We start from the raw sequence: 26,367 nt of genomic DNA on the forward strand, positions 1-26,367 counted from the left end.
AGGGGATCAAGGCTTAGGTTTTCAAAAGAGGTCCATTTCACTCCGGGTGATTACGGCAAGGGAGTTAGTAATCACTTCTATGACTAGTTTTATGCACTCATTGGTTTCAGTTCCCTAGATCTTCAGAAACGTATCGCTTTCCACTGGGGAAATTTGTGTCATTAAATACGCACATGCACACGCGCGCACACACGCACGCACACACACCCCTCCTCCTTTTTCAGTATTAATCACCTTCTTCCATAATTAGTACCTAAAATGTCAAAGGAGAAGGAAGTAATTAACAGGAGTATCCAGCGCAGCAAGTCCCGCTGCGAGGCTCCGGGGCTGATTATAAAAAGCATTTCCTTATATATTTTGAGCACTTGTGGGAATCAGATCCGTAACTACACCCAAGTGCTGGCTGGCGGCCAGGGGCGCGGGGCTGGGTGAGGCAGCGTGCGGAGAGGGAGACTCTCTGGACCCGCGCAGGTGACGACAGGTGTCGGCTGTAGCAGGACTCGCAGGCCGCCTCTGGCGGGGAGGAAGAGCTCCACTGCGGCGTTTAAGCCAGGTGTCGCTGTCACCTCCATTTTACAGATGAGAAAACTGAGACCCAGCTTGAATGCGAGGTCCCCCACAACTGGTGACAGCAGCTTCGGACTTAGGTCTGATTCTAAAGCTTTGCTCTTTTCTGGAACCCGGGAACCCTATTACCAGCTCTCGTCCGGGCTCCTCCCCTAGCCTCCTTTTGACAGCTAAGGCAGAGAGCCGAGACCCGAGCGTGAGCTTGAGAGGCGGAGCTGGGACTAGCAAAGCGCCCCGCCCCGGCTCCGACATTACCCAATGGTAATGAGGCATCCGTAGTCTCTCGTCCAATCAGTCAGAGCTCCCCGCCCCCATCCCGTTCTTCTCCGCCCTTCCCCTCTGCTTTCCCTTTGGCTCCACCGAGCTTGACAGAGCGGAAAGTCCCTTCATCCTGCGACAGGCGGGCAGCCATTGGAGGAAGGTCTGTCACAGGAAGGCCCAATCAGGGCGCGCGTAGGAAGGGAGCTCTGGCAGCGATTGGTTAGCTCAGCGGTCGCCCTCTCCGCCCCCGCTCCCTCCTTCCCTCTTGGGCGGTTCGGAGGCGGGGCAGGTGGGGGCGGGCCCAGGTAGCAGGTTCGGCTGCGCGGGGGCCGCGCGTCGGAGGTAAATACTAGGGTGGTGGGTGTGGGGCGACGGGGCCGGCCCGGGACGTGGGCTGGGGAGCCTGGGCAAGGGGTTGCGTCCCGCCGCTCTAGGTGGGTGAGTGAGTGAGCGGGCGGCCGAGCGGCCGGCGGCCCAGTCCTCTGAGGCGCCCCTCCCCGGCCTCAGGGCGCCTGGAGCCGCCGCGGCGACAGTCGGGCCTCGGCGCCGGCCCGTTAGCTGCCCCGGCCCGCCGAGCTTCCCCGGCCCGCGAGGTGCTGAGCCCACTGACGTCAGCCCGGGCTTCCCCACCCTGGGTCTCCACTCGTCGCCGAGCCTTCCCGGGAGGACTCGATCCTGAGTGGTGGTGGCAGCCTGGCCGCCGCCTCTGGGACCCCCGGAGAAGAGGGGTCTTGGGGTGAAGACAGTGCGGGACTCGGTCTCCCCCCTCCTCCCCGTTAACAGGCAGGGAAACTGAGGCACGGGCCTCCGGCTGGCCCCGGCCGGCCCCAGCTGACCCGAGAGCCCCGGGTTGTGGCGTCGCCCGTCCGTGTAGAGGGGCGTTTGGGATCGGTCGGTTTCGAGGTGTTTGCGGCGCCCGTCCAGGAAGAGCAGCCGGGGTTCTGACCTCGTTAATGGCGTGTTCTGCTTTTTCTTTCCGTTTCCCCTTTCCAGGTTGAGGATGGTTTTGCACGACAACCTGGAGTTCTGTAGTTGAAAGGTGCGCCCTGTTGCGACAGGTACTTTTTTTTTTTTTTTTGAAATCCTATTAAGCGTGTGTGGGGGAAATCATGAAGTCTTGAAGGAGGATGGGGTTTCTGAGTTCGGTGCTCATCTGGGTCAGCTGCTGGGCTATTCGTGTATTTGGCATCCTGTGCCACCCCTTGGCATTTGCGTGTTTTGGGCTGGTTGTCATCTTCCAGCCAGCAAGCTTGTGGCTGCCCAACCCCCCTCGTCCTTGCCACCTTGCTCTCCCCAGTTTCCCCTGGAAAGTTGTATCCTCAGCTAATGAGCATTCCTCTCCTGCTTTTGATTTGTGGCCAATTAAGATTGTTCATTTTGCAAACCCTGGCTCCCAGAGAAAAGCTCAGGCCGGGAGAGGGTGTCCATTCAAGTGGTAGCTTTCTGCACGCCCCCTCATTCCCCAAGTAGATTGAATGGCCCTAGGAATTTAGCCTGCCATTCCCCACTGGGGAGTGGGTGGCTTTGAACTAGAACAGTGTTAGCAGGAAATAATTTGTTGGAAATTCCTCTTGAAGTTCACGTACTGCAAATGCTGATAGCACCCAGAACGTTCTTTAATGGTCTGCTGGAGAATTTGTGGGTCTCCTTGTACGGCAGCCTTCCTTTGGTTGGTACCTCTCTGGGAAGCTGGTAAGACCAGGGCACTTACTATGTAAAACAATGGACACTAGGCAACGATGATTTCTGTGGTCTGGCCGCCTACCCTGTGGTTTTGTTTGATTTAAGGAACTCTTTAACACAAGGAGAGAGAAGAGTAATTGTCTCACTCGTTAAACTGTTAGAACTGTGTTCCTGGATTTCAGAGTGTCATCTTCAATTTCTTACCTTGGTTATATAGAATTCCTAAGCATCACATACGGCGTGAGGCTCCACGGAGACTACTTCCATTCCTGGATTTGATTCTTAGGTGTGTAACAGTGGAGTGCTGCGGGACTTCCCCATGACTTCCTCTGTCCAGACTGGTGCTGTAGGCAGAACTCGCCCAGTCCTCCCAACCCTTTCTCCTTGCCTCCCTCCCTTCGTTTGTTTAACCTGCAAGAAGATTTTAATTCCTTAAAAACAGGATGAGGAATGGGAGTTGCAGCTGTGGCTCTTATCACTTGAGTTAGCCAAAAGTGTTTCGTTCGTTTCTCGTGTGTGGGGTCTGCGCAGGGGACACAGGCCATTGGACATGTCAGTGAGTGTAGGATACTGTTCCTTGTTCTTCTGACACGAACGTGTTGGGGAAGGAGCCAGACTTTGCCTATCACCCGATAAATCCCACTTGTTTTAGGGACTGTGTCCTTGTGTCACAAGTTAATAAAATGAGGAACATGGAAATTAAGTCTCCTTTCTGGTCCTGGAATCCCCATGTTCCTGTGCTTGAACCATTTAAGGAATTTAACAGCCAGTTCCTTTAGTGGGAGATGTTCTTTCTGATGAGGGCAATCATTCCAGCTGCCTGGAAGCAGTTGAAGAAAGGTCCACGAGTCTCCCGTGTTTGTGTTTGAGCCGGCCTTCCTACTTTGCCATTTATAAATAGGGGCAGTAATTTAGCATTGCAACTTGAATTCGAATTTAGATAGCCTCCTATGATCTTTGGAGCAGGGAGGCTATCTCGGCAGATACAAAAGAAGATGTAGTTCTTGAGTTACATCTGTCTTTGTGAGCTGTTGGGAACAGGAGAACCTGGTGACTCCAGGGTGAAATGACACTTGTAGCTTCTGGATAGGTTAACCATTGTGAGTTCTGTGTGGCTGGTGATAAGCCTTTGTACTAGGTATTGTTTTTTAGAACACGTGTTCTGGCCTTTGATGTGTTTATGTAAAACTGTTTTTGATCATCTGCCTTTCATGGAGATGGATAAAATATTCGTGTTTTCCAGTGTTCCTGTTGGTTTGATAATTTTATCTTAATACGTCCAATTCCCCTTTGCTAGAATCCAGACCGTCAGGAAGCTCAGGTAACCAGATATGTTTTCAAATCCAAGTGACCCCGTTTCAAGTTCAGTGTTGTCGAAAGCTAAGCGTTTTGTTCAGCATGGTTTTAGGGCTAAGTATATTACTGTATTTCCAGCTCTTTGGTAATCTTCATTCAGTACTTCAAGTAATTATCAGATATCCATAATCACACAGTTATCCAGCCTGAAACAAGATAGGATTTGACTGAGTCATTTGTTATATGCTCACCCTCTCAGTGATTTGACCTGCAAAGTATTCAGAGAACACAAGTGGAAATTTCTCCCTTCCCATTAACCCTCTGCCCCAGCTGCCCTACCTGGATTGTGAACGTGGCTGCCCTGCTTGTCCCTGTGTTTTTGCTCCAGTGGCCTCTCCTGAAAGGCAGAAGCTCAATGTGTGTGGGGTGTGGGGTGACTTTTGAAGGCAACTGTCATATAAATATATCTTTTTTTTTTTTAAAGATTTTATTTATTTATTTAAGAGGTAAAGTCACAGTGAGAGTGAGAGACAGAGAACCCATCCGCTGGTTCACTTCCCAAATGGCCACAATGGCTGGAGCTGGGCTAATCCAGAGCCAGGAACTTCTTCCAGATCTCCAAGGACTTAGGCCATCTTCCGCTACTTTCCCAAGCCTTAGCAGAGAGCTGGATCTGAAGAGGAGCAGCGGGACTAGAACCAGTGCCCATATGGGATGCTGGCACCATAGGCAGAGGATTAACCTGTGCCACAGTGCCGGCCCCTGAGATATTTTAATTCTTCTCTATTTTTCAGTGTCTGACACTGGACTCAGTGCATAAGATTACTGAACCCACAAGCCAGCCTTCCTGGTTGATAAAGAACTCATTTACAATGTGATTTCAGTCTTCCCTGGGTTTATCGCTTGGGGTTAAGACTTTAACTCTTGTACCTGTCCCGTTTGTAAGAAGAATGCCAGTGTTAGTTTCTACTGTGAGAGGATGTATGTGTTAGCATATTACTGTTGTAATACTGCTGTTTTCAGAACATTAATGGTCATTAAATTTATCATCTGACCCGTCTGTAGACTGGAGCCATTAGTTCCCCATTCAGCTTTATCAGTTGCAATGAAGAGAATCAATTTTTAACATGATAATTTCAAACCCATTTTTAATGTGGTCATTCTAAAAGAGGGAAGGCCACATCCTTTTTATTTTGGGATAATGTGTTATAAAATATTTAAAACTTTTGCTCAGGCCATTCTAATTGTTTAATGTGATCTGTCTGATCATTCTCACTGGGCTAAGGCAAGTTAGAAAGTTACTGCTCCTGGTGTGGTTCGCTTTAGAATACGATTCTTGAAAACTGCTGCTTTTGCCTTTAGTGGTTTTAGAGCCAATTAGTTATCTCAGTTTATTGGAGTCTGTCTCCCTTAAATAATTTGCAGTCTCATAATTAAATTCATTTAACATGGAATGCCCTAATGCATTACTCTTAGTAATTTAGTTTTGTCTTCATAGTATTTTATTAACACCCAGTTTTTATTTTAAATTGTGATATGGGTTGTTAAGCTCGAGAACCAACACAGTGGGAGTTGTTGCTGTCTAAATAATTAAGATTCAAGGCAGTTTCTGATTTTAATATTGCAAGTATTTTTAGGAATTAAAAAAATATTTCTTTCCAAAACATTCATAGAATTGCTTTCCCTTTTGTTTTTTAATTATTGGCCGAAAAATGTAAATCTCTTTTACAGAGAACCCAAACAATAGCTCCCTTCTTTGGAAGTTCCATTTTGACTATCTCCGCCTTCTCAGAGGGATGAGAATAATGTCTATGCAAGACAGCTCACGTCCTTTACCGCCTAAAGGTTCTTGCAGAATTTATGTGTTCCTCTTTTTGTTATTGTTGCTTTGTTTTTTTTTAACACACAAATCTACTTCATCATGTGGCTTCTCAGAACTGGTTAGAAGCAGTAAGTTGGAGAGCAACAAGGCCCTAAAAGGAGTCAAACGCATGCTGCAGGAAACCACAGAAAATGGCTGATTGCAGGAGAGAACGAGAGAGCAGATCGGTTCTCGCAGACGCGAGCGCTCAGGAAGTGTGCCGCACAGCCTGTGAGCACAGTGATGGACAGCCGTGCACACGCAGTCACACATCAGAATTTATGTTCTTCCTGAAAATTGTGATCCAGGAAAAATAAGGCTGCTTTGCAAGCATTTTAGTGCAAAATAACAAACACATCCTGTTGGTGCTTCAGAGGGACAGAGCCTGATGAAGGGATTGGGCAGCTGCTGGGGCAGCACCTGCGAGGGGTCGGTTTACACGCTGCCAGGATGGAGGTTTCCACAGGTGTCTTATGTAAGAGGCAGAGAGAAGTCGATCCCATTCCTGCTGAAGTAGACAGTGCCCTCAAGTGGCATTCAGACAAACGCATCACAAAAAGAGGAGAGAGGAAAAGCACTTCTTGCTGCCCTTGCCTCTGTTCTCGTTAAACGTTGCCCAGGTGCGCCGACCCGGTTGGGCAGAAGGGGTGCCAAGCCCAGCGCGTCTTGGGCATGTCCCCTTCTGACTTGTACAGAGACAGCCTTCTACTCTGGGGCAAAAACTTACTAGCTAACAATTTTTTTTTAAATAAATGTTCCTCTGTGTGTATAGATTTGCCAGATGGTTTCATCGTTAAATTATGAAACTTAAAATTTGGTCTCCTTAGTTTTAGGGGTGTTTGTTTTTTAATTGCAAGACTAGACCAGATGCATATGCTAGTGCTATCCGTTGCTGCCGTTACTCAAAGTAGTGGAAATGGATGCCTCTGGCCGGACGAAGGAGGAAATCAGTGCTGTGTTTGGAAACTAAAAAGCCACATCCTCATGACAGAGAATGCATAGAAACTATTCTTTTCAGAAGAATAATTAAAATAAGGAAGTCTCAATTTGAATTAATGAGTTGCTTAATTATGAAAGATTATTATTTTTATAAAGATTTTAAATGAAAATTTGAAGCTGAAAAGGAAATAAGTCATCTTGTGACATTAAAACACTTTTATTTTAAATAAAATAAATGTTTGCAATTCAGTATCAGAGTATTGCAATTATATGTCCTTATTACACAGTCCAAGTTTGAATGTTATAAAATGTTCTTAATTGGCCGGCGCCATGGCTTAACAGGCTAATCCTCCGCCTTGCGGCGCCAGCACACCGGGTTCTAGTCCTAGTTGGGGTGCCGGATTCTATCCCGGTTGCCCCTCTTCCAGGCCAGCTCTCTGCTATGGCCCGGGAAGGCAGTGGAGGATGGCCCAAGTCCTTGGGCCCTGCACCCGCGTGGGAGACCAGGAGAAGCACCTGGTTCCTGGCTTTGGATCAGCGCGATGCGCCGGCCGCAGCGGCCATTGGAGGGTGAACCAACGGCAAAAAGGAAGAAGACCTTTCTCTCTGTCTCTCTCTCTCACTATCCACTCTGCCTGTCAAAAAAAAAAAAAAAAGTTCTTAATTAAAATTAAAAAGTTATTTAAAATTTATTTTATTTATTTGAAAGACAGAGAAATTTCCCATCCTCTGGTTCACTCAGTAGCCAGGGCTGGGCCAGGCAGAAGCTGGGAGCCTGGAACTCCATTCAGATATTCCATGTGGGTGGCAGGGAACCCACTCAATAGGACTTGGGTGCCCACTAGCACAAAGCTGGGATGGGGAGTGGTGCTAGGACTCCAACCCGGGCTCTGACACGGGTTGCAGATGTCTTCAGCAGAGTCTTAATGGCCACAACAAATGCCTCCCCCCCCAACTGTTTTTTTTTATTAACATAATCAGATTATAATATCTGATATTTGTGATTGTGAGACATCAAATGTTGGTATGATGAATGTGATTAACATTTACCTAAGACAAAATGTACAAGATTAAGGAAGTGAAATTGAGTCAGTGATAAAATGTTCCCTTATCAAAATATGGCATACAGATAAATGAATTGTGATTACCGTTTCTGGATGTAATTTTATATTTTTATTGATAGATGTTCAACACTATAATGGATAACTTTTTACTTAAACTGTTCTGAAATGATAGCCACTTTGATTTACAGGATTTATGTGTATTGTGCTCAAGAATAACAGCCTGTCCATTAAATTAGACAAAATCCATAAAAATTGCTCCTTTTTAAAGTTAAAAAATGTCAGAATATGTGTATCTTTAAAGGTCATCCTGAAAATTTTTGCTGGAATCTAATTATAAATTTCAGTGCCTTAAAAACCAACATTATTGTCTTTGAGAATATTCTATTGGATTTTCTTAAATATACAGAGTTACAGTAGATACGAGCACTTGATGGCTTTTAGCCCTTTGTATGTGCTTCTGGAAATATTTCCTGTAAGTTCATGTTTACTAGTCAGATGAGATTTTAGAAAGTCTTTAAGCTCAATTTTAGGTCACGTAGAACAAAGTGTAAAGTTTCCTTTTGCTTCTTCGCCAGGCGTTTTGATTGCTGTCTTCTTACAGAATGGACACCAAATTGCTCAAAACATGCTTTGGGACTGCCTGTGACTTCATCTTCTGTGGTTTTACAACAAACTTACAAGTAGTTCCATTTTTTTTTGAGTCGATGTTTTGAAGTGAGCGTCACCATGAGTTCAGGCTTATGGAGCCAAGAAAAAGTCACTTCGCCCTACTGGGAAGAACGGATGTTTTATTTGCTTCTTCAAGAATGCAGTGTCACAGACAAGCAAACGCAGAAGCTCCTGAAAGTACCGAAGGGGAGCATAGGACAGCACATCCAAGACCGGGCCGTGGGACACGCCAGGATGCCTTCGGCCAAAGGCAAGAAAAATCAGATTGGATTAAAAATTCTAGAGCAGCCTCATGCCGTTCTCTTTGTGGATGAGAAGGATGTTGTGGAAATAAATGAGAAATTCACAGAGTTACTCCTGGCGATCACCAACTGCGAGGAGAGGTTCAGCCTGTTTAAAAACAGGAGCAGACTAAGTAAAGGCCTCCAGATCACCGTGGGCTGCCCCGTGAAGGTGCAGCTTCGGTCTGGGGAGGAGAAGTTCCCTGGGGTGGTGCGCTTCAGGGGCCCCTTGCTGGCAGAGAGGACGGTGTCCGGCATCTTCTTTGGAGTCGAATTGCTGGTAAGTTTGAGGCACTGTTTCAGTAGACTGGAGGGAGGGGTGTGTGCATCTGTGTGTCTCTGTGTATTTGTGTATATATATACGTATTTTCCCTTTGAAAACAAAATATGGTTTATAGGATGGTTTTGTAATCATTAGGATTTACTTTAAAAATCATTTATTTTCACTTTATTTGAAAGGGAGAGAGAGAGAGAGACAGACAGACAGACATTATCTCCCAAATGGTCACAATGGCTGGGGCTGTGCCAGGCCAAAACTGGAGCCTGGAACTCCATCTGGGTCTCTCGTATGGGTAGCAGAGGCCCAAGCACCTCCACCATACTCTGTTGTTTCCCAGGGTGCACATTAGAGGAAGCTGGATCGGAAACACAGTAGCCAGGACTTGAACCAGGCCCTCTGATATGGGATGTGGGCACTCCAAGTGGCAACTTAACCCCGCTGTGCCAAATGCCTACTCCAGGATTTGCTTCTTAATTATGAATTGAGATGATATAAAGGTGATGCTTACAATTTTAAAAAGCTGCCTACTGCAGTGGGGATATTACATACAGATAGGTCACAGTTATTGCAGACTTTATTGAAATTTTGACACTGTTTTAAAAAAGAACTTTATCAGTTGTAATCACTTCAAAAATTGTTATTGTCTTGTGACATTATTATGTATACATTTCTCAGTTCTTCTTCTTGTGTGAGATTAAGTAAAGACAATTTAGATACAAGATTTAAAGAAAGAAGTTACAGTGATTTAAACTTGCTTATAGCTGTCCCTGCTAATATATGTGAAAATCATCTTAGAACTCATTTCTACTGGAAAGAGATTCAAGAACTCTGTAATTTATTTCCAAACTTAGTATTAATTCTTGAGAACTTAAGTCAATTACATTTTGACATTCTTGCAAATAGAATTTCATGCCTTGTTTGCTTCCTGATTTAATTTTTAAAGAAGTAATTGTAAGACAGTTGGGGATTTGAATCCTAGTTATGTCATTTACGAGGTGGGTTGCCAGGTTACTTAACCAACCTACTTAACATCTCTAAGTCTGCTTCCTCATCTGTAGAAAGATAGCAGTACTCGATGTGTGATGTCTTTGCCATACATTGATATGGGATTTAGCGCAGTGGCTGGCACAGAGTAAGTGCTCAAGAAATGGAGCCAACATGACTGTTATGTTAAAATAAAATTTAGAATAAAAGTGATCTTTGAAATACATGTAGAAAAGAGTCCAGCTCTCTCACAATAGAATTATGATTTTAAACTATCAAATAATTTTATTTCAGCATCTGGTAGAACTTATTCCTTTAAAAAAATCCTAAAGCAACTGTTAATAAGTACTAATTATTTACAGTTTTTTTTTCAGGTTGATTTCCCTGAAATTCCCAGAAATTCCCAGAATGGGCCCTTTTTCCTGTGGATCATCTTTCTGTATCTGTGTATCTGTTATTTTTTCCCCTGTCTCTTTTGAAAACTAGGAAGAAGGTCGTGGCCAAGGTTTCACTGATGGGTTATATCAAGGGAAACAGCTATTTCAGTGCGATGAAGATTGTGGGGTGTTCGTTGCCTTGGACAAGCTAGAAATCATAGAAGATGATGACAATGGACTGGAAAGTGATTATGCAGGTCCAGTGGACAACATGCAGGTTGAACTTCCCCCTTTGGAAATAAACTCCAGAGTTTCTTTGAAGGTTGGAGAAACTATAGAATCTGGAACGGTTATATTCTGTGATGTCTTGCCAGGAAAAGAAAGCTTAGGATATTTTGTTGGTGTGGACATGGTAAGAAACTTTTGGATTATATTATCTTTGTGAATATATGTATTAGTTTATGACCAATTTAGGTACAAACTGAACACTTTGAATATTTAAAATGGACTAACTTGGAGTACTTTAAAGAACATGTTCTAATTTATCTTTGGTAAAAGAACATTGAAATGAGACAGGAGGCTCGATATAGAATTGCATTTAGTCTTTTGCTTCTAGCTTGAAGAAACTGGAATAATGTTTTCAGTCTTTAAGTTTGTGTCAGTGTAGTTGACCAGTAGACAACAACGACAAAACCCAAATATATTAGGTGACGTCTTATTTTGGAATTTTTTTTGTAATCCATGTTTCTCTTTTTGTAATATTTTATAAAATTTTAGTGGCTGATCTGATTTTAATCAGTAATGTGAAAGTCATTTACAGAAAATATGTGAGTAGAGGAAAACCACATTGTTTTTGAGGAATAGACAATTTGAGTATTCTCAAAGGGTATCTTTCATTAAAAGTTTTTTTTAATTTTGCTAACATTTATGTAATATAAAATTTACCATTTTAGCTGTTTTTAAGTCTAGGAGCATTAAATACATTCTCATAGTTGTCCCACCAGTGCCAGCTGCCTGCAGAACTTTTTCATCATCCCAAATTGAAACTTTACCTATGAAATAACTATTCACCCTCCCCATCCCTGCTAACTGCTCTTCTACAAATACTTTCTTTTTCTTTTCAAGTGTGTGTTTATTTTTATCTATTAGAAAGGCAGAGTGACAATGAGAGAGGGAGAGAGAGAGAGGTCTTCCATTGCAAGCAGACTCCCCAAGTGCCCACAACAGCTAGGAGTGGGGCCAGGCTGAAGCCAGGAGCTGGGAACTCCAGCCAGGTGCCCCACACTTGAGCCATCATCTGCTGCTTCCCCTTGCTGCAGGTCATGTGGTCAGACCCCAAACTTGGCGATAGCTGTTTATGCCTTTCCCTCCTTAGATAGGGGTCTAGGGATCATGTTGCTTACCCAGGGCAAGCTGCAGGGAGGTTCGCCCTGGCAGCTTCTCGCCCTGTCCCTGTCCATCCACCGGTTGCCTTGTGCAGTCATTCATTCTAAACGCTCCTCTTCCACTCCTGAAGAGGAAAGGTCTCTCAAGTGCGGTTTTCTCCATCTGTTCCTGTCTCCAGGAACATTGTAGCCACGCAGCACCTTGGGGCTCAGGGCACTTGTCTGACTCCAGGAGCAGCACTTACTAGCTGGTGCTACATTGGAACATCACATAATTAAATCTAAAAGTCTTATTTTGATGAAGAAATTCTTACTTGCTCTTAAAGTGACAAAAGAGCAATTAAAAATGACTTTCTGGGCCAGCGACGCGGCTCACTAGGCTAATCCTCCGCCTGCGGCGCCAGTACTCTAGGTTCTAGTCCCGGTTGGGGCGCTGGTTCTGTCCTAGTTGCCCCTCTTCCAGTCCAGCTCTCTGCTGTGGCCCCGGGAGTGCAGTGGAGGATGGCCCAAGTGCTTGGGCCCTGCACCCGCATGGGAGACCAGGAGTAGGCATCTGGCTCCTGGCTTCGGATCAGCGTGGTGTGCCGGCCGCTGCGGCCATTTGGGGGGGTGAACCAACGGAAGGAAGACCTTTCTCTCTGTCTCTCTCTCTCACTGTCTAACTCTGCCTGTCAAAAAAAAAAAAAATGACATTCTGTGTACAGAAAGACGTATAGAAGTTCAGATTGACAAAGTGTTCAGAAAGTATAAGAGTGGTCGGGGCAAGCTAGGGCTAATTAAGGACAAGTTTCTGGGTGAAATGATATATTATTAATAAAGCTTCCTGCAAAACAATGTCTTTGTAAACCTCAGATGAGTGCTGCTCCTTAGAATAAAAAAATCTGATTCTTTGTTCATCTATGGGTCTATGATTAACTTAAATATCCTTGAGTCCCCCCCCCCCCAAAAAAAAAGTAAAAAAGCAAAAACAAAACAAATGAACAAGCAAGCAAGCAAAAAAGCCTTATTCCTACTACATTTGTTTCTAATACATTCTTTCATTTGGGCAAAATAGTTAACAATTACAAGTGTAAAATATTTTAGAGGACCCTTTTATGGAGAATACAGACTTTCACATTTCTGTTTTTATTGAGGAGGTTTTTAAAAAAATTATTAATATGAAGAGAACAGATTTTATATATTCTAGAGGTACAGTTAGAAGAAGATAGCCATACTTCCCTTCCTCCCCTGCTCCCCCTACACCATCCATCCCTTTCCCTTCTCTTCATCAGTTTTTGCAGACATAACTTTATATTCACAGGCTTAATTTGCGACTAATCATATTATTCAACAAGTGAAAAATCAGACCACAGTCTCACAGGAGTGCCAACAAGGGCTAAGAACAACAGTCATATCCCATTTCGTTCCTATACATTTTTTTGTATTTGTATTAACTGCTACACATTAGAGAAAACATATGATATTTGTCTTTTTGAGAGAGGCTTATTTCACTAAGCATGGTCATTTCCAGTGGCAATTCATTTTGTTGCACAAGAGAGGATTTCATTCTTTTTTATGGCTGAGTAGTATCCCATAGTGTATATACACCACATTTTCCTTATCTAGTTACCAGTTGATGGACATCTGGGTTGATTCCATATTTTAGCTATTGTGAATTGAATTGAGCTGCAGTACACATGGGGTACAAATACTGAGGAGGCTTTTAAACTTGTTTTACCATTCAATTTCTAGGATAACCCTATTGGCAACTGGGATGGAAGATTTGATGGAGTCCAGCTTTGTAGTTTTGCGAGTGTGGAAAGTACAATTCTCCTGCACATCAACGACATCATCCCAGGTACGTGTTGTGTGTTTGTAAGTCAGAGCATCTAACGCATATTTGTTTCAAGGATGTAAACGTAAGCTTCAAGATAAATTTCTGAAACTGTACTTTTATATTATGGAATTACTAGATGGAATATCCTTCCTTTTCCTTTCCAGAAGTACATGAATGTGAAGTGGGCTTTATACATTATCATCTTTTTTTTTTTTTTTTTTTTACCACTTACTCATTTTATGGGGAAGAAGCCCTTTTTGATAATTAGAAGGATCAGAAAATGCAATAAACTGCTACCTGTTTGAGTGAGATCTTAGTTTAACACAGAAGCCTTTGAGCAGAAATTGGTTAATCTATCATGGAGATTATTGCTGGGTGATCAAGGAGATCCATTAATTTTTAGGTGGTATAATTGACCAGGCTTCATGGTATAGTCAAAAACTGATCACTCATCTTTAGAACTTAAAAAATCTTAAGCAGCCTTTATTTTATATCAAACAAATAGCACCTAATGACTGTTGTCTGGAGACTGACAAATAACTGTTGATAGCATCGTCAGCAGTGCCGTCCCCTGGCTGTTAGTAGAAGACTAGTGCAGTGAAGCTCGCCAAGGCATACCTGGTGCTTTCCTACCGAGCATTATGCAACTCTGAGTAAAACATCAGAAGGTGTGCAGGTAGACTGTAGCCAGGAACGTACCAAGCTCTGATTTAAATGACTGGGACCTTTTTACATTCTTGACAGACTTACAAGGTAGATCTTAATGATTCCCATTTTACCCATGGAAACCTGGGATGCAAATAGGACAAAGATTAGAGTAAGTGGTAGAGCCAGAATTCAAATCCAGACCTGTGTGATTACAGAGCAGTGCTCCCTCCAGTCCCTCTCTGCCCGTATCCTCTGTGTATACTTAGGATGTGAGGCCTGCATGGAAAGTCTACTTTGCAGTCTTACATTTGTCCTTGGGAAGATTGTTTCTATGGAGATGTATTTTGTCTCTAATTCTATAAAAGCTGGATTTTGCTATAGCAAGGAACAACAGAACAGGCAAACAGGATTGTTTTTTTTTTGCTTTCGAGTGTTTTTCCATTATTGCTAATCTTGACACAGAACAGTTTTGAGTTCCCCATAGCTCATTTCAGGTTCTTAGTTTCTTTCTGTTTTTTTTTTTTTTTTTTTTTTTTTTTTTTTTGTAAAATGAAGGGGCTAACAATAGATGATCCCTAAAGTTCCTTGTAGGCTGCACTGTGTGCTCTTCCTGTTTCCATGTTGTTGCTTTTTGAAGTTAGCAAATGCTTTCAATTTTAGCTTTTAGTTTTATAGCAAGAGTACATGAATTTGGTTGGAGTTATGGGATTCAGATCATAGTGTTATTTCAGTTTTGTTTTGTGAAAGTCTGATATACTTTGCTCTTTTTGATTTCTTTAAAATCAGATTTTAATTTCTTACAAATTAGGTTCTGGTTCTTTCTTTCTTTTCTTTTCTTTTCTTTTTTTTTTTTTTTGTAGGTCAAGGCAACCTAATTGCATCCCAAACCATTTTCAAATCCACCTTCAACTCCATCTTTAAACTTCTGGTTATTTCTTTGCTTCCCTTTGGAAACAAATTGCTTACATTAGGGAAAACATACATGTGCTTGATATTTTATTTAGTGATATTTAATTTACTTTTTCATGCCTGTTTTTGGAGATAACACAATTTATGGATATGTAAATGGAAATACTGACATTTTAATAAATGATTGCTGTTTTAAAGGCAGTTTTATGAAAGCTTTGATTCAGATATTATTCAGCCCTTACTTAGATGTTGGGGAGATAGTAGGAAGCAAAACAGATCAACATTCTCCTGATGGAGAGCCTTCGAAGATAAACAATAAGTAAAGTTAGATTGTGCTGCGGTGGAGAACGGTAAACAAAGCAGGGGTAGCTTGGAAGTGCTGGCTTGGTGGGTAGGATTTTTCTGTTTCATATGGGGTAGTCCTGATAAGCTTCTCTAATAAGGAGATATTTGAGCTCTTGACGTGCAAAAAATTTGAGAATGAGCCCTTGGATTCCAAGGCAGGCCCCAAGGCTTCAGCCTGGGCTAGTTGGAGCACCATCAGGAGCTCCTTGTGGTTGCAGCAGATTGACTTGAGGGCAAGGGAGTGATGAGGGGAGTGGGTGCTGGAACAGGAGAGCCAAGGGGGCTGTTGTGTGGATTCTTGGCTTTTACTTCGAAGGAGCTGGGGAGCCCTAGGTGGGTTTTGAGCAAAGGAATACTTGCCTGAATTTACCTTTTTTTTTTTTTTTTTTTGGACAGGCAGAGTGGATAGTGAGAGAGACAGAGAGAAAGGTCTTCCTTTTTGCCATTGGTTCACCCTCCAATGACCGCTGCGGCCGGCTCATCGCGCTGATCTGAAGCCAGGAGCCAGGTGCTTCTCCTGGTCTCCCATGCGGGTGCAGAGCCCAAGGACTTGGGCCATCCTCCACTGCCTTCCTGGGCCATAGCAGAGAGCTGGCCTGGAAGAGGGGCAACCGGGATAGAATCCGGCGCCCCAACCAGGACTAGAACCTGGGGTGCCGGCGCCGCAAGGCGGAGGATTAGCCTGTTGAGCCACAGCACCGGCCCTGAATTTACCTTTTAAAAATGGTAATTCTGGCAGCTTAAGAGATTATATGTGGGCCTCGTGGTGTGGCAGGTTAAGCTGCTGCTCGGGACATCTGCATCCATATTAGAGTACCTGATTCGAATGCCATCTATTCCACGTTTCCAGTCCAGCTTTCTACTAATATGCCTGAGAGGCAGCAGATGATGGCTCAAGTATTTACGTTCTTGTTGCCCACGTGGGAGCCCTGGATGGGGTTCCTGGATCCTAGCTTCAGCCTGGCCTATCCCTGGCTGTTGGAGGCATTTGGAAAGTGAACCAGTGTTTGGAAGATCTCTCTGTCTGTCTCTCCATCTCTGTCACTTTGCTTTTAAAATTAAATAAAATATTTATATAGAGTTCAGAGTAGGAAGACCAGGATGGAGACTGTAGCAATGATTCATATGAAAGTTGCTAATATCTGGGATTGGGATTGGGGTGGTACAGTGAAGTTGATGAGAGGTTAATGGATTTTGGTTATAATTTAAAGAGAGCTGACACGATTTGTAAATAGATTGGATGTGGGGTTTGAGTGAAAGAGAGGGAAGAATGGAGAAGATGCCTTCTAGGTTTGAACCGAGCAAGTGGAAGGCGGCAGAAGCTGTTTCCTGTGGAGGGAGGTCACCAGGAGGAGCACGCGAGCATGTGAGCCTGGACAAGGGCTTGGAAATCAGGATTTGGGTTTCAAACATGTTAAACATTGAGTTGTCTGTTGATTTTTTCTCTTGAATGTTTACTTAATATTATAAGAATGTTTCTTTAATCCTTAGGAAGGGTAACAGTGCTGACTTTTTTTATATTTAAGAAGCTGTTTTTATTCTAGAATATATGTGTAAAAACTAGATGAAAAATAGTGATGAATACTCATGTAACTTACCGTCCAGGTTAAGAAACAGAACATTGTTGAGTACCTTAGAAACTACACGATAACCCGTCCTCCATTGTAACTGCCATCTCCCCACAGGGGTAACCACTGTTTTGATTTTTTTCTTGGTAATTTCCTTATAGTTTTATGCTATCTTCATGCCTAAACCATATATTGTTTCTGAATTTAATATAGAGAGAACCATACTGTTCTTTAATTACTTGCAACATTTACTTCAACTGTATTACATTTGCTCAATGTGTGTTGTTGACATTCTTTATTGTGGGATAGTTCATTCACAGTCAGTGCTGCATAGTATATTGCACTGTGTGACAGTTCCGTGGTTCAGTGACCCATTCCAGTAGAAGTGGGTGTATGGGTTTTGGGGTCTTGCCATATCTGCTTCAACACCGATTCACATTTGTGCCAATATGACAGCTGAGGAATGGTTTCTCAAGGTGGTTTTCATTTGCAGTTCTCTGACACAAGTAGCTTTGAGCAGCTTTCCCTATGTTTGTGGAACATTTGTGTCTTCTTCCATTTAACACCTGTTTGTGTCTTTTGCCTGTTTTTCTGCTAGTTGTTTATTTGATTTATAAATTCTCTTTTTAAAATTTCAGTACAGTATTTCAAAACATTTTATTATGAAATTTCAAACATACAGAGAAGTTGAAAGAATTTTATACTCACCATCCCTATGCCTACCATCTGCACTTTACAATTAACATCCCATATCTTTCCATCTCCATCCGTGCACTAAACCATCTCCTTTTTTTAATGTTTTTTCAAAGTAAGCTACAGACATCAGAACACTTCCACAAACACATCAGCATATATAGGGATATGCGTTTAGGGTTTGTTTTCATTTGAGATCAAAGTTATACATGTAATGATGCACACTGTATCTTTTGAATTTTGACTGATGGATAAAGCCCTTGAGTTAGAAACGCCTATCAAGATACTAAAATGATTTTTGTAAGAAATATATTCTGATAGCTCAAATAAAAAAATTTAAAAGTACAGTTAAAATATCTTATTTCTGTTTTTATCTCCTCCACCCTGATTGCCCACTTAACCCACCCCTTGCTTCCCACTGGGAACTACTTGTATTAGTTTTTTATATTTTTCCACAAATACATATAAATGTAATATAAATATGCATTCTTATTCCCCCTTTTTAAGTAAAAGCATCCTATATACACTATCCTGACTCTTGTTTTAGTCTCTTAACTGCATATTGCTGTTCTTTGAAAGTCTAGTTCTTTTTTGTTCTTAAAGTGTATAATTTTTCATTGCATTTTAAAACATTTCATAACTTATTTAACCAATTTCCTGTTGCTGGACATTTTGGTTATTTCTAACCTTTTGCTGTTCCAAACAATGCTTAAGTAACCTTATATATAAATATTTTCCATATTGCTAGCATATCTGTAAGATAAATTCCCAGAAGTGAGGTTGTTTGATGCACAGGTATAGGCATTTATATTGTTCTAGACATTGCTAATTGCCTTCACTACTGGATATAGCAATTTATATTGTTATCAGGAGAATACAACAAGCTTTACCATGAGAGTAAGTGGTTAGTTTTTTTTTTTTTTGTTTTTTTTGTCCTATTGCGAAGATGAAAAATGTATTTCAGTATTTCCATTTCTCTGATGAGGGATGTTGAACATCTTTTTGTGTGATTAAGGGTAATTTTTATTTCTCTTTCTGTGAAGTGTTCGTTCATATCTTGTCAGTGTGTAGATTGGATTAATGCTCTTTTTTTCTCCCCAGTTTTTTCCTTCTGTGTTGGGAGGCACACCTCTTGTGCCTCACTCCTCTGACCCCGCTTGTCATTTGCCTTTTATTGTTTATCTGGTTACTCTCATTTGTATTTTTACTGTGGCAAACTATACATAACAATATTTATCATTTTAAACATTTCTAAGTGTAGAATTCAGTGGTGGTAAGTACCTTTACATGTTGTGCCACCATCACCACTTCATATTTCCAGACTTTTTTTTTGACAGGCAGAGTTAGACAGAGAGAGAGACAGAGAGAAAGGTCTTCTTTCCGTTGGTTCACCCCACAATGGCCGCTCTGGCCCGCACGCTGCACTGATCCGAAACCAGGAGCCAGGTGCTTCCTCCTGGTCTCCCATGTGGGTGCAGGGCCCAAGGACTTGGGCCATCCTCCACTGCCGTCCTGGGCCACAGCAGAGAGCTGGACTGGAAGAGGAGCAACCGGGACGGAACCAGTGCCCCAAACAGGACTAGAACCCGGGGTGCCGGTGCCGCAGCTGGAGGATTAGCCTAGTGAGCCATGGCGTTGGCCTCCAGACATTTTTCATCATGCCAAACAGAATCTCTATACTTACCATGAAATAACTCCCATTTCTTCCCTGCCCATGCCCCTGTAACTTCTTCTTCTTTTTTAAAGATTTATTTATTTATTTGAAAGGCAGAGTTACACAGAGAGAGAAGGAGATGCACAGACACAGAGAGAGAGGTCTTCCATCCGCTGGTTCACTCCCCAGATGGCTGCAACAGCTGGAGCTGCGCTGATCTGAAGCCAGGAGCCTCTTCAGGTGCAGGGGCCCAAGGGCCTGGGCCATCCTCTACTGCTTTCCAAGACCATAGCAGAGAGCTGGATAGGAAGTGGAGCAACTGGGATTCGAACCAGTGCCCATATGGGATGCCGGCGCTTCAGGCCAGGGTTTTAACCTGATGCACCAACAGCGCCAGGCCCTGCATGAATGTCTTTGATTTATTTGTATTTTATGTGGTGTGTGATGTGAAATACAGATCCAGTTTGGTTTCTGTTTTCTTTCCTCTGGCTAGCTACCTAGTCATCCCAACATTGTTTATTAAAAACTCCATTTTTTCTCTACTGGTGCTCAGTGCCACTTTCATCATACTAAATTCCCACGAATATCTTGATGTATTTCTGGGCTTTCTTTCCTTTTTTTTTTTTTAAGATTTATTTACTTATTTGAAAGGTAGAATTACAGAGAGGCAGAGAGAGAGAGGTCTTCCATCCATTGGTTCACTCCCCAAATGGCCACAACGGCCGGAGCTGAGCCAATTCGAAGCCAGGAGAAAAGAGCTTCCTCTGGGTCTTACACGCGGGTGCAGAGACCCAAGGACTTGGGCCATCTTCCACCACTTTCCCAGGCCATTTCAGAGAACTGTATTGGAAGTGGAGCAGCCAGGACTTGAACTGACACTGCAGGCGGCAGCTTTACCCACTACACCACAGCGCCAGCCCCAATATGTTTTCATATTAGTAACTCATCCTCTCTCATTGATGTTTGAAATTTTCCTGTTATACATTGTCTGCTAAAAGCTTAATGGTTTTGCATTTCCATTTAATTCTGTAATCCATCTAGGTTTGCCTCCGTGGAGGCTCTAAGACCTGGCTATAAATACCAATTTGATCTTCTATGATTGCTGATATAAATCAAGTTTCACATATGTATTTCAAAAAGTTTGTGAAAAATAGAATGAAAAGATTACTAATTTGGAGCAAAGAATTTTCACTCGAGTTACAGTCAGAGAATATAATGCCGATCCTTTGAAATTTTTGAGGGGCCAGCATTGTGGCACAGTGGGTTAAGCTGCGGCCTGCAATACTTGGGTCTACATGAATGCTGCTTCAAGCCTGGCTGCTCCGCTTCTGATCCATTTTCCTGCTAATGGGACTGTGAAAGCAATGGATGATGGCCCCTGCCACCCACATGGGAGATTTGGGTGGAGTTTCAGGCTTTTGGCCTGACCCAGCTCTGGCAGCCTTTTTGGGGAGTGGGCCAGCGAATGGAAGATCTCAGCACTAGGCTGGAGGTAAAGCTGGGAGTCTGGAACTCAGTTTGTGTCTCCCCTATGTAGGTGTCAGGAACCAGTGCTGCCTCTCAAGGTGTTGTGTTAGCAGGAAGCTAGAGGCAGGAGACAGAGCTGGGTAATGGATCCATGCACTTCAGGGTAGGACACAGGCATCCTAACTGCTAGAATGAATGCACACTCCCTCAATGTAGTTTTAAGACTTTCTGTCTAGTTTTTGGTTTGTTTGTTTAGTTAATATTAGTTAATTTAGTTAATATTTATTTCTCCAATGAGATTTCCTCTCTTTCACTAGGAATGTATAAGTTTTCAAAAAGTTCACATAAAAATGTGTTTTATTAAAAAACTATGCATGAATTTTAAATTTTTTGTGCCACAATAAACTTACCTTTCTTTTTGTTTTTGGGATTTTTAAAAAATTTATTTTAAAGGCAGAGTTATAGAGAGATGAGGAGAGAGAGAGAGACAGATATATATATATATATATATATATATATATATATATATATATTCCATCTGCTGGTTCACTCCCCACACGGCCTCATTGACTGGGGCCAGGCCAGGCTGAAGTTGGAGTCCAGAGCTGCCTCTGGGTCTCACACGTGGGTACAGGGGCCCAAGCACTTGGGCCATTGTCTGCTGCTCTCCCAGGTGCATTTAGCAGGCAGCTGGATCAGAAATGGAGCAACTGGGTCTAAAATCGGTGCCCATATGGGATGCCAGCATCATAAGTGGAGGCTTAACTTGCTATGCCACAATACATAGCAATAAACTTAACTTTCGGTTCTGTTTCCCACAAACTTTTTGAAATACCCTTGTATTTTCCTTTACCTCCTTGAGCATAGTTATGATTGCTGCTTTGACAATCCTTGTCTGCCAGACTGATGTTTGGCCTAGTGGGTAAGACACAGGTTAGTATATCTACATTCTGCTTCAGGGAGCCAGGGTTTGATACCCAGCTCTGGCTCCTGACTCTAGCTTCCTGCTAACGGGGACTCTGTGAGATGGTGGTGATGGCTCAGTCAGGTGGCTTCCCACAACTCATGTGCAAAATCTGGATTGAATTCCTAGTTCCTGGCTCCTGGCTGGTTTCCAGCTTCTGGCTTGTGCCCCTTAGCTGTTGCATGCATTTGTGAAGTGAGCCAGTGTATGGGAGCTCTCTCTCTCCATTTCTTAATAAGTAAATAATAAATAAACATCCTTAGCAATTGGTATCCATTGTGTGTTTTTTCTTTTGAGAATGGATCACAGTTTCCTAGCGTTTCAAAGAGCTATTTTGTATTAAGTCATTGTGTGTCTCTTCTTTCGAATATTGAGTCTCCTTATAATCTGCCTGCTTGTCTACATTCTGCAGTGCCTGCACATAGTTGTTTTATCTATTTTGTTGAAGTTCATTTATTATCTGAAGGAGAAATGATCCAGTTGGAATTTACTCCATCCTAACAGTTGTATTTATAAATGTTGTGCCTTTTGGAATAAGAGGGTCATTTATTCAAGAAAAAAAGAGGGATTTCCCTGACATTTATGAATAGATTTTACTTTTACAGTTTATTATTGTTTGAAATATGGTATTTTCACCATGTAGCTTTAATTTTTCTGCTTTGTTTTTGTCTTTTGCCTCACTGCAAAACCTTCCTAAGAAGGTCATTTTAGGGCTAAGCCAGTAGTTCTCAACCTGAGATGGTTTTGCCCACAGGGGCTGTTTGGCTCTGTCTTGAGACGGACTTGATTGTTCCACCTTAGGGTTACCGCTGGCTCCTGGTGGGTGGAGACCGGAGGTGCTGCTAAACATCCTGCCATGCTCACCCCGGGTAGCGCCACGCAGTGTCGGGAGAGTGAGGTTGGGAGTTGCACTGATTTTATAGTGGTAACTTGCTGGCTGTCTAAGGGGAATCCCTCAGAAATGTTTTTTTCATTATTTATGCGTTCCTGCAGGAGTGACCTATTCTGGCTAATACCATTTCTCCAAAATCACATGGATAAATGTAATGTCGATTGACTCACCCAATGAAGCATGTTCCTTTTTCATTGTTATTTTCTGAATTTCCAGAGGGTATTTTTCAGCTAAAATTTGTGCTATTTTAGGTTGATCGTAACTATGTTTTTTACCTACCTTAATTGTAATAGTTTGGACTTTACATTTTAAAACTGAATATAATTTATTATATTGAGTAAGTTGAGAGACTAGTGAAATCGGTAGGTTAGTATTATAATTTAAGAAAGAAAGAGCGACTTGCACCCTGAAGTTGGCTTATGTCTAGTTGATTGTTTTCCTCAGTCTGTTGTAGAATGAAGATCTGAAGTGCTCCCCCCACACCCACACTATAGAATGCATTTCCTTCTGTCTGCTCTTCCACACCTCGATTTGGTTTGAAGTATAGATCTCCTTGGGTCCCACAGCTGTACTTAAAAAGCAGACCAAGAGGAAAAGCTGCCATTTCTGTTTTTCCTCTGATGGAACTGAGTGTCACCTGACAAGGAATTCTTTTTGATAGTATTTATCTTAAAAACATTTACAATTGTATTTTATTTAAATATTGTTATGAATTAAAATAGTACAAATCAGTTACATGAACCTTTCAGGAGTCACTTGTCAGGCACACTTTGATCTTTCAGATCAGTAGTTATCATTATCATTATTGCTGGCTCTGAGTGGTGAAGGGAAAGGAAAAGAATGCTATGTTTTTTCTTTTAAAGCCTGATATTCATAAACCCTGAATAGGAGATAATTAAGAATGATACCAGCTTTTATAACATAATACAAAAATTACACTTATTTGCTAACAAAATAAAGCTTGCAAATAGACTTTAAGAACTAAAGTTGTTTAAATGAAAATTAATTTAGTTTATTTGAATGGGCCTTCATCTAAATTTCATGTCATCATTAACACCCTTTTCTTGAGGAGAAAAAAAAGTCATAGTGTTTCTAAAAGAAGCACTAGTTTCTCTTTCTTGTCCAATTACCTTCATTTGTAGAACAAAATTAATATTGCCAGCATTTAAAAAAGGCTCTGTATGGAGCAGCTGAACAGCTGACAAGATTAGGAGAGAATTCTTCCCAGTCAGTTGCTTGCTGCTACTGGCTTCTGATGGATACCTTTAACAAAAAGTGTAGGGATCTTAAGCCTGTTAATAAATTTTTTTATCTTTTCACTGTTTTCAAATGTGTAAAAGCACTAATCTATCTAATTTGACTTTATGTTCAGGTTCTTGAAGTTGTGATAAAGCATATAAATTAGTGCTATCCCAGAATGAGACATTTCTGCATTTCTAGATCGGTCTGTCATCTTCTTGGGGGTTTGGGTGTGTAATGCTCTTTGCTTTAATGCAGTCATTTAGTTGCACACAATTTTATTTTTTTTAAATATTTTTATTTTTTTGAAAGGCAGAGAAACAGAGAAGAGAGAGAGAGAGAGAGAGAGAGAGAGAGAGAGAGAGATCCATCAGTGGTTCACTCCCCAGATGCATGCAACAGCCGGGGATGGGCCAGGTCAAAGCCAGGATCCTTTGAAACTCAACTGGGACTCCTAGGATGGCAGGGACCCAACCACTTGAGCCATCACTGCTGCCTCCCAGGGTGCATGTTAGCAGGCAGCTGGAATTGGGAACGGAGCTGGGACTCCAACCCAGGTACCCTGACATGAGCTATGGAGTCCAAGTGGCAGCTCAGCTGCTGTGCCAAATGTCCACTCCGCATTGAGTTTTGAGGATTATTTCTAAATTCCGAATGCAAGCTCTTTATCAGATACATGATTTGCAGATATTTGCAATTGTAGGTTTGTATGCAAAGGAAATCCTGTTTATTTTTTAGCCAGTGTGAAACTATGGGACAGTATTGCAGCCAGGTTGACACTGACACAGTCAAGATACAGAACATTCCCAACACCACAAGCATCCTTAAGTTGCCCCTTTACTGCCACACTGCTTTACTCCTCTCCCATCCCCTCCTTAACCTCTGACTACCACTAATCATTTATCCATTTCTGTAGTGTTGTCAGTTCAAGAGTGTTAGATATACTAGAGCCAGCGCTGTAGTACAGTGGGTTAAGTGCCCGGTATCCCATATACCCCAGCTTTCCATATCAGAGCCCAATTTTGAGTCCTGGCTGCTCCACTTCCCATCTGGCTCCCTGATAATGTGCCTGAGAAAGCAGCAGAGGGATGGCCCAGGTACTTGGGCCCCTGCACCCATGTGGGAGACCCAGATGGAGTTCTTGGTTCCTGGTCTAAGCCTGGCCCAGCCCTGGCTATTGCAGCCATTTGGGGAGGGAACCAGCGGATGGAAGATCTCTCTCTCTCTTTCTGTCTCTCCTCTCTCTGTCACTGCCTTTCAAATAAATACAATCTTAAAAACACAACATTATTATAAATTTAACTGTACAGTGGGTAACCTCTTAAGATTGGCTTTCTTCTCTCAGCACAATTCTTGTTGTGCAAATCAATGGTTTGCTCTTTTTTATTGCTGAGAAATATTCCACATTTAACTGTCTATCCATTGTTTAACTGTTTACCTACTGAAGGACAGCTGATTTGTCTCCAATTTTTATCTATTATGGTTAATATATTTATTAGCATTTATATACAGTTTTTGAGTGAACATATATCTTCGGTTCCTATCGTAAATATCCAGGAGTGCAATTGTTGGTTGTATTATAGGCTAAACTGTTTTCCAGAATGACTGTACTATTTTACATTACCATTGGCAATATGTAAGTGGTTCCATTTCTTCACATCTCACCAGCATTTGGTGCTGCCATTATTTTTAATTTTGACTCTTCTGAGAGATGTGTAGTTGATATTTCATTGTGGTTTTAATTTGAGTTTCCCTGATGGCTAATGATGTTGGATGTCTTTCTTGCGTTTGCTGTTTGTGTATCTTCCTCAGTGAAGTGTCTCTTTGTCTCACTTGCCCAGGGACTAATTTGCCCAGCTTTTTTCACTGCTGAGTTGTTTTTGTTTTCTAGATACTAGTTCTTTTACATGTGGTTTGTAAATATTTTCTCCTGCTCCATACCTGTCTTATCTTCCTAAAGGGGTCTTTCACAGAGGAAAAGATTTGCATCTTTGTGACATCCAGTTTATAGAATTTACCCTTTATGGATCATGCTTTGGTGGCGAGTCCAACAGCATGTGCCTTGCTCTAATGTGGAAGATTTTCTCTGAAGTTTTAAAAACTTTAAATATCATTTACATGACATTACACTCTTGTTTACTCCTTTGAAGTACACAATTCAGCGATGTTAGCCACACTTGTAATGTGCAGCCATGGCCGCTGTCCTGTTCCGGAACCGTTTTCATTGTTCTACACGGAACCTTCAGCCACTGCTCAATAGATTCCCGTTACCTTCTCCCCCTGGCCTTGGCAACCACGACTGTGCTCCCTGTCTCTAGGGCTCTGCTGATTCTGATTTTATATAAATGAGATAAAAGGATATGCGGCCTTTTGAGTCTGCTTTCTTTTACTTAAGTATAGTCTTTTTGTTTGTTTGTTTGTTTGTTTATTATTTATTTGAGGGGTAGAGTTAGGGAGAAGACAGAGGGAAAGGTCTTCCATCTTGTTTCACTTCCCAGATGGCCACAATGTCTAGAGCTGGGCCA

General features: G+C 42.2%; 1 protein-coding gene across 4 annotated transcripts in view; it reads left to right on the plus strand.

Annotated features, from left to right (window-relative positions):
• The first annotated feature begins 1,112 nt into the window (after window positions 1-1,112).
• Window positions 1,113-26,367, plus strand: part of CYLD (CYLD lysine 63 deubiquitinase) — a 67,029-nt gene continuing 41,774 nt past the window's right edge. For 2 of the 4 annotated variants that reach the window (XM_062176064.1, XM_062176068.1), the window contains exons 1-5: window positions 1,113-1,170; window positions 1,822-1,886; window positions 8,247-8,901; window positions 10,372-10,674; window positions 13,379-13,484. In XM_062176064.1, the coding sequence (XP_062032048.1) occupies window positions 8,398-8,901; window positions 10,372-10,674; window positions 13,379-13,484 (913 nt within the window). In that variant the 5' untranslated portion in view covers window positions 1,113-1,170; window positions 1,822-1,886; window positions 8,247-8,397. The other 2 variants (XM_062176066.1, XM_062176065.1) reach the window with 2 other exon arrangements.

This window comes from Lepus europaeus, chromosome 19 (genome assembly GCF_033115175.1).
Source record: "Lepus europaeus isolate LE1 chromosome 19, mLepTim1.pri, whole genome shotgun sequence".
Classification (NCBI taxonomy): Eukaryota; Metazoa; Chordata; class Mammalia; order Lagomorpha; family Leporidae; genus Lepus; species Lepus europaeus.